A 14,581-nucleotide genomic window follows, 5' to 3' on the forward strand; every position below is an offset into this window, starting at 1 on the left:
GCCGTTACTGTGTGGAATTAGCCACGTGTTACACCCGACCCTTCACACTTACTGCCAAAGTCGAGTTTATTGCCACATGCAGAAGTACATGTGTGCACAGGTGCAATGAAAAATTTACTTGCAGCAGCATCACAGGTACATAGCATCAGATAAGCAGCATTTACAAGAAAAACAAATTACATGTAAATTATATACAATTCTTACAAGTCATAGAGAGATACAGCACAGAAACAGGCCCTTCGGCCCATTGAGTTGATGCAGATCATCAACCACCCATTGACATTAATCCTATTTTGTTTTAAATTCTCCCCACATTCCCATCACAACTCACCCAGATTCTACCCCTCACCTACACACTAAGGGCAATTTAAAGCGGCCAATTAACCTACCAACCTGCATGTCTTTGGGATGTGGGAGGAAACTGGAGCATCCGGGGGAAACCTGCGATGCCCAAGACCGCAAGAAATTGCAGAGAGTTGTGGACACAGCCCAGTCCATCATGTAAACCAGCCTCCCCTCCATTGACAACCTCTACACTTCCCACTGCCTGCAGAAAGCAGCCAACATAATCAAGGACCCCTCCCACCCCAGTCTTTCTCTCTTCTCCCCCCTCCCATCGGGCAGAAGATACTAAAGCTTGAGAGCACATACCACCAGGCTCAGGGACAGCTTCTATCCTGCTGTTATCAGACTCATGAACAAACTTCTCGTGTACTGAAAGATGAACTCCCGATCTCCCAGTCTACCTTGTCATGGATGTTGCACCTTATTGTCTGCCTGCGCTGCACTTTCTCTGTAACTGTAACACTTTATTCTGCAATCTGTTTTGTTTTACTGCCTCGATGTAATTATGTATGGAACGATCTGTCTGGATGGATGTCTGCAAACAGAAGTTTTTCACTGCATCTCAGTACACGTGACAAGAATAAACAAATAAGCAGTCACAGGGAGAACATGCAAATTCCACACAGACAACACCAGAGGTCGGGATTGAACCCAGGTCTCTGGCTCTGCCTGTGAAACTTAATTCTCCTTTTCACTCCCTCCACACCTTACACTCTGACATGCAAGATCGAGATGACCAGCTGCTAAAACACTGAGCATTGAACCTCGTGCAGCCTGTGCTAAGGAGAATCCCAAGGCTTTTTACTCGTACGTGAAGGGCAGAAGGATGGCTAGAGTAAAGGTAGGTCCGATTAAAGACAAAGGTGGGAAGATGTGCCTGGAAGCTGTGGAAGTGGGTGAGGTTCTCAATGAATACTTCTCTTCAGTGTTCACCAAGGAGAGGGGTCTTGATACTGAGGTAAGGGTAATGTTCTAGAGTATGTAAATATCAAGAGAGAGGATGTATTGGAGCTGCTAGAAAATATTAGGACAGATAAGTCCCCAGGGCCTGATGGAACATTCCCCAGGCTGCTTTGTGAGGTGAGGGAGGAGATTGCTGAACCATTGGCTAGGACCTTTGAGTCCTCGTTGTCCACGGGGATGGTACTGGAGGATTGGATTGTGGCGAATGTTGTCCCCTTGTTCAAAAAAGGTAGTAGGGATAGTCCAGGGAATTACAGACCAGTGAGCCTTACGACTGTGGTGGGTAAGCTGTTGGAAAGGATTCTTAGAGATAGGATCTATGGGCATTTATAGAATCATGGACTGATTAGGGACAGCCAGCATGGCTTTGTGAAGGGAAGATCTTGCCTCACAAGCCTGATAGGGTTCTTTGAGGAGGTGACCAGGAAGATTGATGAGGGTAGTGCAGTAGATGTGGTCTACATGGATTTTAGTAAGGCGTTTGATAAGGTTCCGCATGATAGGCTTCTTCAGAAGGTCAGAAGCCAAGGGATCCAGTGAGGCTTAGCCGTGTGGATTCAAAATTGGCTTGCCTGTAGAAAGCAGAGGGTTGTGGTGGAGGGAGTGCATTCGGATTGGAGGGCTGTGACTAGTGGTGTCCCACAGGGATCGTTTCTCGGACCTCTACTTTTTGTGATATATATTAATGACTTGGATGAGGGGGTGGAAGGGTGGGTTAGCAAGTTTGCAGATGATACAAAGATCGGTGGTGCGGTGGATAGTGTGGACGGCTGTCGGAGCTTACAGAGGGATATTGATAGGATGCAGAGCTGGGCTGACAAGTGGCAGATGGAGTTCAATCCGGAGAAGTGTGAGGTGGTACACTTTGGAAGGACAAACTCCAAGGCGGAGTACAAGGTAAGTGGCAGGATTCTGGGCAGTGTGGAGGAGCAGAGGGATCTGGGGGTTCATATCCACAGATTACTGAAAGTTACCTCACAGGTGGATAGGGTAGTTAAGAAAGCTTATGGGATGTTAGCTTTCATAAATCGTGGGATCGAGTTTAAGAGCCGCGAAGTAATGATGCAGCTATACAAAACTCTGGTTAGACCACACTTGGAGTACTGCGTCCAGTTCTGTTTACCTCATTATAGGAAGGATGTGGAAGCGTTGGAAAGGGTGCAGAGGAGATTTACCAGGACGCTGCCTGGTTTAGAGAGTATGCATTATGAGGAGAGACTAAGGGAGCTCGGGCTTTACTCTTTGGAGAGAAGGAGGATGAGAGGAGACATGATAGAGGTGCACAAAATATTAAGAGGAATAGATAAGTGAACAGCCAGCGCCTCTTTCCCAAGGCACCAGTGCTCAATACAAGAGGGCATGGCTTTAAAGTAATGGGTGGGAAGTTCAAGGGAGATATCAGAGGAAGGTCTTTCACCCAGAGAGTGGTTGGGGCATGGAATGCGCTGCCTGGGGCGGTGCTGGAGGCAGGTACACTGGTTAGATTCAAGAGATTGCTAGATAAGCATATGGAGGAGTTTAAAATAGAGGGATATGTGGTAGGAAGGGGTTAGATAGTCTTAGGCAAGGTTTAAAGGTCGGCACAACATTGTGGGCCAAAGGGCCTGTATTGGGCTGTACTGTTCTATGATTCTATAACTTGCTTGAAAACTTTGCCTTTTAACAACATTCCTCAAGTGGTGGATGACAGCTCAAAGAGGCCAAGTTCTGTTTTGTGCTTCTACAACACAGAACGGCTTTTGTAACTCAAATTTCATTTAAAAAGTTCACAAAGGACACGTTCTGTTGCATCCAGCACAATCCCAGATTGTTTAATCCTCTTGTGAACATAAATGCTTGCTAGAATGAATCCCTTGTAGTTATTCAAGACGCCCCCAGTGAGAGTTCGGGACAAGAACATTTTGTTATAAAGCTAGACGATTTCTCAATAAGGAGCAGATGATGCAAAGCATAAAAATATAAAACAGAAAACCATCAAGCAAAAAAATGTTGGCAACTATTGGCAATCAATCAGTTAGCTGAATCTGAAACACAAGATCAGTTGTTCAATGTTCCCTGCAAACTGAAATAAAAATGGGAAAGGTTGAAAGTGTGCAGTAGATTGATCTGATAACAGTGACTCACCTTTCCCAGGTCAAAGATCAAGCTCAAAACACTGGAACTTTCATTAGACAATGACACACTCTCTTTGGTAATGTGGTGTTTTATGGGCACCTCATTGTCTGAAGAACATTAAAGTGGTCCAGACAATGGATTCGTACGCAGACTGCCAATAAGCAGACAGAAAATCAAAATTATTTGCACTAAATGAGGCCCTTCGGCCCATTAGGTCAATGCTAACTGCTAGTAGAGCAAGTAGGTAGAGCGGTAAAGAAGGCATATGGCATGCTTGCCTTCAACGCCAGGGGCACAGAGAACAAGAGTCACAATGCAGCTGTATAAAACCTTGGTTAGGCCGCACTTGGAGTATTGTGTGCAGTTCTGGTCGCCCGATTATGGGAAGGATGTGGAGGCTTTGGAGAGGGCGCAGAAGAGGTTCACCAGGATGCTGCCTGGATTAGAGGGCATGTGCTACAAGGAGAGGTTGGACAAACTTGGGTTGTTTTCTCTGGAGCGGCAGAGGCTGAGGGGAGACCTGATAGAAGTTTATAAAATTACGAGAGGCATAGATAGACAGCCAGAATCTTTATCCAGAAGGTAGATTTGTTGAATACTAGAAGGCATAGCTTTAAGGTGAGAGGGAGAAAGTTTAAAGGAGGTGCATGGGGTGAGTTTCTCTCTATTTATTTATTTATGGTTTTTTTTAAATTTTACACACACACACACACTCACACACACACACACACACACACACACACACACACAGAGCAGTGGGTGTCTGGAAGGCACTGCCAGGGGTGGTGCTGGAAGCAGATATGATAGTGGCCTTCAAGAAGCTTTTAGACAGACGCATGAATATGCAGAGAATGGAGGGAGATATCAGAGGAAGGTTTTTTTTTACCCAGAGAGTGGTTGGGGCGTGGAATGCACTGCCTGGGGTGGTGGTGGAGGCAGAAGGGATTAGTGTAATTTGGCATCATGTTCGACACAGACACTGTGGGCCAAAGGGCCTGTTCCTGTGCTGTACTGTTCTATGTTCTATTAATCCCTTCCCACAGCGCTACAAATTACTCTAGTGCCTCTCTAATTCCCTTATGAAAGCTCCAATCATCAGAGAATTTAGATCATCACCACTCTCTGGATGAAGTTGTTTCCTCCCCACATCCTCTTGTACCTTTCACGGTAGTGCAGCGGTTAGCGCAACACTACTACAGCAAGAGCGACCCGGGTTCAATTCCCGCCGCTGTCTGTAAGGAGTTTGTACGTTCTCTCCGTGTCTGCGTGGGTTTCCTCCGGGTGCTCCGGTTTCCTCCCATATTCCAAAAGACGTACGGGTTAGGAAGTTGTGGGCGTGCTATGTTGGTGCCGGAAGCGTGGCGACACTTGTGGGCTGCCCCCAGAACACTCTACGCAAAAAGATGCATTTCACTGTGTGTTTCGATGTACTTGTGACTAATAAAGAAATCTTATCTTAATTTTAAATCTGTGTCCCTGGTCCTGGAATCATCCACTAATGAAAACAGCTTCTCTCTCTCTCTTCACTGTCTTACAACCTTACAAAACATTGGTTAGACCACACTTGGAGTACTGTGTGCAGTTCTGGTTGCCTCACTACAGGAAGGATGTGGTTGTGCTGGAGAGAGTGCAGAGGAGATTTACCAGGTTGTTGCCCAGATTGGAGGGCTTTAGTTATGGGGAGAGATTGGATAGGCTGAGCTTGTTTTCCCTGGAGTGAAGGAGACTGAGGGGTGACCTGTGAGAGATACATTAGATCATAAGAGGCGCAGCTAGGGTAGATTATCAGAATCTTCTCCACCCACCGCCCCCCCACCAACCCCCGCGGGTACTCTGGTTTTCTCCTATATTTCAAAAATGCTCAGACTTTTAGGTTAATTGGCTACTGTAAATTGCCCCTAGTGCGGAGGTGTCTGGTGGAATCGGGGGGGGGGGGGGTGGGGGGGAGCTGATGGCAATGTGGGAGAATAAAATGGGACAGTCAGAATCTTTTTGCCCATGGTGGGGGTATCAAAAACAAGGGGGAGATAGGTTTAAGGTGAGAAGAGGGAGTTTTAAAAGGGGATCTCTGAGGGGAAGTTTTTTTTTTAAAAACACAAGAGGGTGGTTGGTATCTGGAACTGGCTGCCAGAGGAGGTGGCGGAGACAGATACAGTCGCTATTGTCACGAACCAGCAACAAAAGAAACACACTGAGCATGATTTAGTGTTAAAAACTATTTTATTAATCACTACTTATGATAATACGTAAAATAAAAGTAAAAATGTTAGTATGTTAGAATTCAAAAATGTTAAACTTCGAACATTAACCCCAAAACTAAACTCGTCGTGTGAGTCCGTAACACTATATTTAAGAGGCGTTTGGATAGACATTTAAATAGGCAAAGCATAGAAGGACATGGTCCTAATGTGGGCATGGAGTTGGTGGGCCAAAGGGACTGTTTCATGCTGCGTTACTCTATGACAAAACACCTATATCTATTTACGTTTAACCGCCAATTGAGGGGTGTGGGGAAATTGGGGGAAGAGTGGGTACAGAGTTAGTACAGAGCGTATAAAATTGGGCGGGACACATACAGGGTGAATGCACTCGGTCTTCTTCCCAGCGTTGAGGAATCAAGATCTAGAGAGGGCATAGGTTTAAGATGAGAGGGGAAAGATTTAATAGGAACCTGAGGGGCAACTTTTTCACCCAGAGGGTGGTCAGTATATGGAATGAGCTGCCAGAGGAAGTGGTTGAGGCAGGTACATTAACAACATTTAAAAGGTACTTGGACAGGTTCATGGGTAGGAAAGGTTTAGAGGGATAGGAGCCAAATGTGGGCAAGTGGGACTAGCTTAGATGGGTGTCTTGGTTGGCACAGACGAGCTGGGCCGAATGGCCTGTCTCCTTGCTGTATGACTCTATAGTGGGACTCGGCAGATGTATCAGAGAAAGGACTGGGAGTGACTTACAGCACAGAAAGCAGCATCGGTGGTAACTCCGGCCGTCACACTGCACCTCCTCTGCCCGGTAGACCGTCTGCTGGCAGCCCCCGCACTTACTGCCACCGCCCCAGTTCGGCATCTCACACCCGCCGGGAAACAGTCGCTCACAGCCCACGTCTCAGGTCAAGTACCGCAATCGCCGCGGGATCCTGCTGTGTCCAATTGGCCACCGGGTCTCCTACAAAAAGACAGGGACTACATTTCTATAGGGATCGGTATTGGAGTGTTGTTAACACACGTACCGAGATACAGGGAAAAGCTTTTGTTTTGCGTGCCATCCAGACAGATCATTCCATGCACAAGTACATCAAGGTAGTAAAAAGAACAATGCAGAATAAAGTGTTACAGTTACAGAGAAAGTGCAGCGCAGGCAGGCACGGTAGTGTAGCAGTTAGTGTAATGCTATTACAGTGCCAGCGACCCGGGTTCAATTCCAGCCGCTATCTGTCAGGAGTTTGTATGTTCTCCCCGTGTCTGCGTGGGTTTCCTCCGGGTGCTCCGGTTTCCTCCCACATTCCAAAGACGTACGGGTTAGGAAGTTGTGGGCGTGCTATGTTGGTGCCGGAAGCGTGGCAACACTCGCGGGCTCCCCCAGCACATTTTCAGTAATGCAAAATGACGTATTTCACTGTGTGTTTCGATGTACATGCGACTAATAAATAAATATCTTAAATGCCTCAAACTTCACTGTCGTATCTGTTCCACCACACCCCCAGCCCCCACTCTGTGTTAAAAAAAATTACCTTGCACACTTCCTTTAAACTTTCCCCTCTCACCTTAAAGCTATCCCCTCTGTTATTTGACATTTACACCCTGTCCCTTTGGATCCGAGAGTCCAAAGAATCTCAGGTTAAATTGTTGAAGTTGATATCGAGTGCCAAAAGCTTCAATGTGCCCAGAATTTGTGTGGGGGATGAACACTAGGATGGATCTGTTGGGCTGTTTCTGTGCTGTAATTTTCCATACAGGCTGACTATCCTCTATGGTTATAGATTAGTGAGGAATACTGTTAACTATTGGTCACTGTGGAGTGAGTGGTTACAGAACACAGAGTGGGGCTTTGGCCCAAGGCAGGATCACTGGCAGGCAAAAGTTAATCAATTTGCTCGCCTGGTGGTTAACGCAACCCTGTTGCTTTTTAATTGCTGCCAATTTGATTAATCTCCATGGGCAGTAAATGGTACCGAGAGAGCATGGATTTATCAAACCACAATTCACTCTGAAACATTTTGTTCCCAAACAGTGCAAAGCAAACACCAGCGTAACCTTTGTTCCCTGTTGGTTCTTTTTCCAGTTGCTGGTAGACTGCACAGGATAAACACTAATCTGCTGTAGCACAGTTATCACCAGCCCAGCCATTTCGGCAGCACACACAGTGGAGATCACAGCTTAACAAGTCCCATCACAAACACTTGAGGTTTGACAACATTGTTGGTACAGTAGAGGACACGGAAGGCTCCAGTTCTAAATAAAGTCACAATTAATCAACAGATTAGGAAAAGGCCATCAGCCAGAGAGGTTCAGGCTCACCAAATCTCTACTCAGCATTCCCACCCCCTACCTACACAACCTTGCCCTTTCTTCCTCATGAAGATTGAGTGGTAAAGAAGGCGCAGGGCATGCTTGCCTTCGTTGGTCAGGGAAGCAAGTATAAGTCACGTTGCAGCTGGATAAAACTTTGGTTAGGCCACCTCTGGAGTATTGTGTGCAGTCCTGGTCACCCCATTACAGGAAGGGTGTGGAGGCTTTGGAGACGGTGCAGAAGATGTTGCCTGGATCAGAGAGAATTAGATACAAGGACAGGTTGGACAAACTCAGATTTTTTATGCTGAAGCGTCAGAGGCTGAGGGGAGACCCGATAGAGGTTTATAAAATTATGAGAGACACAGATAGATAGTCAGAGACTTTTGAAATGTCAAATACTGGAGGGTACAGGTTGAAGGTGAGATGGGTGAAGTTTAAAGGAGATTTGCAAGTTTTTTTTACACACAGAGAGTGGTGGATGCCTGGAATGCATTGCCAGGGAGGTGGTAGAGGTAGATACGCTAATGGTATTTAAGAGGCATTTAGAGAGACACATGAACAGGCAGGGAAAGGAGGGATATAGACCACGTGCAGGTAGATGGGATCAGTTAGATTGGCATCATTGACAGTACAGACATGGTGGGCCGAAGGGCCTGTTCCTGTGTTGTACTGTTAGAACACTGGCCCTTTGGCCCACGATGTTGTGCCGAACTAATTAAGCTAACGACACCTCATCCCCTCTGCCTGCACGTGGTCCATATCCCTCCATTCCCTGCACATCCATGTGCCTAAGAGCCTCTTAGGCCCCTCTATCATATCTGCCTCCACCAGCTCCCCTGGCAGCACATTCCAGGCACCCACTACTCTCTGTGTAAAAAACTTGCCCTGCATATCTCTTATGAACTTTCCCCCCTCACCTTAAATGTATTAAATACCCTCCAGTATTAGACAATCCGACCCTGGGAAAAAGATTATGACTATCTACTCTATCTATGCCTCTCAGGATTTTATAAACTTCTTCAGCTCTCTCCTCAGTCTCTGTTAAAACTATTACAGCGCCAGCGACCTGGGTTCAATTCCCACCGCTGTCTGTAAGGAGTTTGTACATTCTCCCCGTGTCTGCGTGGGTTTCCTCCGGGTGCTCCGGTTTCCTCCCACATTCCAAAGACGTACGGGTTAGGACGTTGTGGGCGTGCTATGTTGGCGCCGGAAGCGTGGCCACACTTGTGGGCTGCCCCCAGAACACAAAAGATGTACTTCACTGTGTGTTTCGACGTACATGTGACTAATAAAGAAATCTTATCTTGCTCCAGAGAAAACAACCCAAGTTTGTCCAACCTCTCATAGCACATGCCCCCTAATCCAGGCAGCATCCTGGTGAACCTCTTCTGCACACTGTCCAAAGTCTCCACATCCTTCCTGTAATGGGGCGACCAGAACTGAATGCAGTACTCCAGAGGTGGCCTAACCAGAGTTTTATAAAGCTGCAACATAGGAAGTTATGTACTCTTGAACTCAATGCCTCGACTAATAAAGGCAAGCATGCCATAAGCCTTCTCTACCAATTACGGTTTGATGTTCTATGTGCTTATCTTGGATTCTCCTTAAATGCAACTTTGCCCCTTAGCCCTGGGATAACAATCACCACGTTCACCTTAGGTCACTGGAGAAACTGCAGATGCTGGAATCTAGATGAAAAACACGCTGATGCTGGAGGAACTCAGCAGGCCAGGCAGCATCCGTGGAGAAAAGCAGGCGGTCAACGTTTCGGGTCAGGACCCTTCTTCTCCTATCCCCTCCTTCCTCACCTGCTTTCCTCCACGGGTGCTGCCTGGTCCGCTGAGTTCCTCCAGCATCAGCGTGTTTTGGAAAGGTCGTTCCTGAGTTCTTCATTGGATTAATGAGGATCCATCTTACAACTCCATCCCCGAATTGGATCACAACTTCACCTCTTGATCTACCCTGACAGACCATTCCATCGCCATTAAGGACCACTGTCCCAACGACTCTCCCCACCCCGCAGGAGTCTGCCTAACTGAGGGGGAAGCCCAGTATCTCCAACCTTTCCTGAAGTAAGGTGTGCATGGTAAATCCGCAACACCAGTGCAACAGCTGGCTGACAGCTGGGGAGGAAGGGAAGGGGGCGGGGGTGGGAAAGGAAGCTGAAGAGTGGTGGGGAAGTGAGCCGGCTAGTGGGGGGGGGCGGCGGAGGAGGTTGTGAGCTGGGTAGTGGGGAAGGGCAATGCAGGAGGCAAGGAGGGAGGGGACAAGGCTGAGAGCAACTGGGGATAGAACACAGGGGGTGAGGGGTTGGAGGGAGTGAGGGGTTGGAGGGGGTTGAGGGGTTGGAGGGGGTGAGGGGTTGGAGGGGAGTGAGGGGTTGGAGGGGAGTGAGGGGTTGGGGGTTGGAGAGCAGACGGTCAGTGGGGAGTGGGCGTGCGGCTGTAGAGACCAGAGAATAGGGAGATGCAGGAGAAGAGAGACCAAGGGGGTGTAGGGAGTGGGGGAGAGAGAGGGAGAGGGGGATGCGGAGGGGGAGTGTAGGGGGTGAGAAAAAGACGGTGGGGGGGGGGAATGAGAGAAGCCAAGCAGAGAGTTCATGTGAAAGACCATAGGGTATAGAAGCAGAATTAGGCCATTCAGCCCATTGAGTCTGCTCTGCCATTCAATCATGGCTCATTTTCTTTCTGAGCCCATCCTCCCACCTTCTCCCTGCAACCCTTAACCCCCTCACCAATCAATAACCTGCAGTCTCTGCATTAAACACACCCAATGACTTGGCCTCCACAGTCCTGTGTGGCAATGAAATCCACAGATTCACCACCCCCTGGCTGAAGAAATTCAGAGGCTGTGCCCTTGGAACCTAGACTCTCCTACTGATGGAAACAGCCTCTCCACGTCCACTCTATGCAGGATTTTCAGTATTGGGTGTCAAAAAGAAACCAGGGGATCGGGGGCCGGGGTGGGGGGCGGTGGGGGGGGGTAGAAGAGAGGATGGGAGCGCTGGTCTGCGGAAGCCAGGTGGGGGCAATGGGTCAGTGGGTGCTGATCACAACGGACGAGATGGGCTGCATTAACAGCCCATCAATGTTTTAGACCATAAGACAAAGGAGCAGAAGTCGGCCATTCGGCCCATCGAGTCTGCTCCGCCATTCTATCATGAGCTGATCCATTCTCCCATTGAGCCCCACTCCCCTGCCTTCTCACCATAACCTTTGATGCCCTGGCTACTCAGATACCTATCAATCTCTGCCTTAAATACACCCAGTGACTTTGCCTCCACAGCCGCCCGTGGCAACAAACTCCACAGATTCACCACTCTCTGGCTAAAGAAATTTCTCCGCATCTCTGTTCTGAATGGGTGCCCTTCAATCCTGAAGTCGTGCCCTCTTGTACTAGACTCCCCTAACATGGGAAACAACTTTGCCACATCTACTCTTTTGAAAGATCTCTTGCTGTCAGTGGTATCCCAATGGGAAATGGATTTGGAATGTCTAGACATGAGCAGCTCCCATTACATCTCACGGCATCCCTCACTAATGACCAGAAGACACCAGAATTAAGGTTTCAAACAAGTGAGGTACTTGAGCCCAGGAAAAGCCTGCAACAATAGCAAATGTTTCAATGAAGATTAGTGAATAGGACTTTTTTGTAATGTACCTGGCCATCGTTTTGTTCCCAAATTATTTTAACACATTTGATGATTTAGTTGGCAGGGGAAAGTCCTTTGGGACTCAGATTATATTATCAGACAATTCTTGTACTAACCCATCTGGATTTTAAATCACTTTTTAAAAAAAATTATAGAAAGAAGGATGTCAATGATCTCGGGGGTAAAAAACTGAAGAGCTGATTGTTGACTTCAGGAAGGGGAAGGAGGGCAAACGTGCATCAGTCTACATTGGGGGATCGGCGGTGGGGAGGGTCAGCAGCTTTAAATTCCTGAGCATTAACATATCAGATGACCTGTCCTGGACCCAGCACATAGATGCAACCACAAGGAAGGCGCGCCAGTGTCTTTACTTTCTCAAGAGGTTAAAGAGGTTTGGCTTGTCACTGAACACTCAAACAGACTTCTACAGATGTACTGTTGAAAGTATCCCGACTGGTTGCATCACGGTCTGGGACGGCAATTTCAATGCGCAGGAACATAAAAAGCTGCAGAGAGTAGTGGACTCAGCCCAAATCATCACAGGCACATCCCTCCCCACCATCGGTAGTATCTACAGGAGCCGCTGCCTCGAGAAGGCAACATCCATCCTCAAAGATCCCCACCATCCGGGCCGTGCCATCTTCTCACAGCTACCATCGGGCAGGAGGTACAGAAGCCTGAAGTCCCACACCACCAGGTTCAAGAACAGCTACCTCCCTTCAACCATTCGGTTCTTGAACCAACCTGCACAACCCTAATCACTACCTCAGGATAGCAACATTATGACCACTTTGCACTAAATGGACTTTTTTTGTTCTAATTCTGTTCTTTCTTGTAAAAAAAATTGTGTATAATTTATGTTTAATTGATGTTTATCTTGTGAATGCTGCTTATCTGATGCTCTGTGCCTGTGATGCTGCTGTAAGTAAGTTTTTCATTGCACCTGTGCACACATGGACTTGTGCGGATGACAATAAACTCGACTTTGACTTTGAAAGGCAAAGTAGTACTATGGAAGTGTGGTTACTGGTGCAATGTAGGAAATGGGATAGTCAGCTGGTGCACAGCAAGATCTCACAAGATGAAAGCAGAAAATGCTGGAAATAGCAGGTCAGGCAGCATCTGTGGAGAGAGAAAGTTATCGTAACGGACAAGAGTTAGAGTCTGTAAGATATCTTGAAGCAAGTATAAGAGCACAGGAGGTGGAGGGAGAGGGGAGAACGTAAAGGAAAGCAGAGAGAAAGGCAGGAGAGGTTAAACGATAAAATAATTTGTCATCTGTCATTTGGGGCAGCCCAGTGGCGCAGCGGGTAGAGCTGCTTGCTCACGGTGCCAGAGACCTGGGTTCGATCCCGACCTCCGGTGCTGTCTGTGTGGAGTTTGCACGTTCTCCCTGCTCCGGTTTCCTCCTACATCCCAACGGGTTGGCAGATTAATTGGCCACTGTAAGTTGCCCCTTGTGTGCAGGGGAGTGGATGGGAACGTGGGAGAATGTAGAACTAATGTGAAGGGGTGGTTGATGGTCAGCACAGACTAGATGGGCCAAAGGGCCTGTTTTCATGCTGTATGTCTCAATGACTCTGGTACCACTTATACTCCACACCAGCTCCTTGTCAATCCTACTCCAGTAATGAACCACCTCAATCTCCTCTCCTTTTTAATCTTCACCTCTTTCCCTGAAAGAGGTTTATTTGTACAAAATGCCTTTCCCTTTAAAGAGTTTTATTGCCAAGTATCCCTGACGCAGTGTAAGAAATGCAGCAACCAAATGGCGCACAGCAAGATTCCACCAACAACGTGATAATGACCAAAGCAGGCGAGTTAAAATGGCTGAGACTGAGATAACTACAGATGATCGCCGTGTTATCACTGTTCAGGGAAATTCAGCCTTACAGAATTCACAAATCACTACCCCAAAATTTGAGGTACAGAATAAGATCCGCTCTCACGGAGAAAAGTAAATAAATAAAAACACAAGATGTATTTTTCCCCGCTTGTGTTTCTTGACGCGTGTGCAGGTGACACGGATTCATGTTACGGAACATCGTGATGTGTCTTCCAGGAACACAACCCCCTCTGTAATGTTGGGGTCATCTAAATATTCGCCCAGGTCAACGGCAAGTGTGTGGACACAGGAGATTGCAGACGCTGGAATCTAGAGCAACGCACAATGTGCTGAAGGAACTCAGCGGGTCGAGCAGCATCTGGAGGAATTGTCGACGTTTCAGGTCGAAACCCTGCATCAGGACTGAGAGTGGAGAGGGGAGGAGTGGTGAGACGGGAGTCCGAGGTGATTGGTGGAACGAGGAGGGCTGGAAGATAACAGGCAGGTGGTGCTGGGGAGGGGAGGGGAGGGGAGGGGAGGGGAGGGGAGGGGAGGGGAGGGGAGGGGAGGGGAGGGGAAGTGAAGGGAAGGGAAGGGGAGGGGAGGGTAGGGAAGGGGGGGGGAGGGGGGGGGAGGGGGGGGGAGGGGAGGGGAGGGGAGGGGAGGGGAGGGGAGGGGAGGGGAGGGGAGGGGAAGGGGAGGGGAAGGGAGGGGAGGTGAGGGGAGGGGAAGGGAGGGGAGGTGAGGAGATGCGAGGGGAAGGGAGGGGAGGTGAGGGGAGGGGAAGGGAGGGGAGGTGAAGGGAGGGGAAAGGAGGGGAGGGGAAGGGGAGGGGAAGGGGAGGGGAGGGAAGGGGAGGGAGGGGAGGGGAGGGGAAGGGAGGGAGGGGAAGGGAGGGAGGCGAAGGGAGGGGAGGGGAGGGGAGGGGAGGGGAGGGGAGGGGAGGGGAGGGGAGGGAGGGGAGGGGAGGGGGAAGGGAAGGGGAGGAGGGGAAGGGAGGGGAAGGGAGGGGAGGGGAAGGGAGGGGAGGGGAGGGGAGGGGAGGTGTGTGCGGGGAGGGGAGGGGAGGGGAGGTGTGTGCGGGGAGGGGAGTGGAGGGGAGGTGTGTGCGGGGAGGGGAGGGGAGGGGAGGGGAGGGGAAGGGAGGGGAAGGGAGGGGAAGGGAGGGGA

The 14,581-nt window shown here is 48.8% G+C and overlaps 1 protein-coding gene across 5 annotated transcripts in view; it reads right to left on the reverse strand.

Moving 5' to 3' along the window:
- Positions 1 to 14,581, reverse strand: part of csrp2 (cysteine and glycine-rich protein 2) — a 30,468-nt gene that overhangs the window by 14,054 nt on the left and 1,833 nt on the right. For 2 of the 5 annotated variants that reach the window (XM_052029915.1, XM_052029911.1), the window contains exon 2: positions 6,378 to 6,588. In XM_052029915.1, the coding sequence (XP_051885875.1) occupies positions 6,378 to 6,489 (112 nt within the window). In that variant the 5' untranslated portion in view covers positions 6,490 to 6,588. Of the gene's footprint in view, positions 1 to 6,377; positions 6,606 to 6,819; positions 6,946 to 7,186; positions 7,283 to 14,581 lie in introns of those variants that run through there. The other 3 variants (XM_052029914.1, XM_052029912.1, XM_052029913.1) reach the window with 3 other exon arrangements.

The sequence above is a fragment of the Pristis pectinata genome, chromosome 15, assembly GCF_009764475.1.
Source record: "Pristis pectinata isolate sPriPec2 chromosome 15, sPriPec2.1.pri, whole genome shotgun sequence".
Lineage (NCBI taxonomy): Eukaryota > Metazoa > Chordata > Chondrichthyes > Rhinopristiformes > Pristidae > Pristis > Pristis pectinata.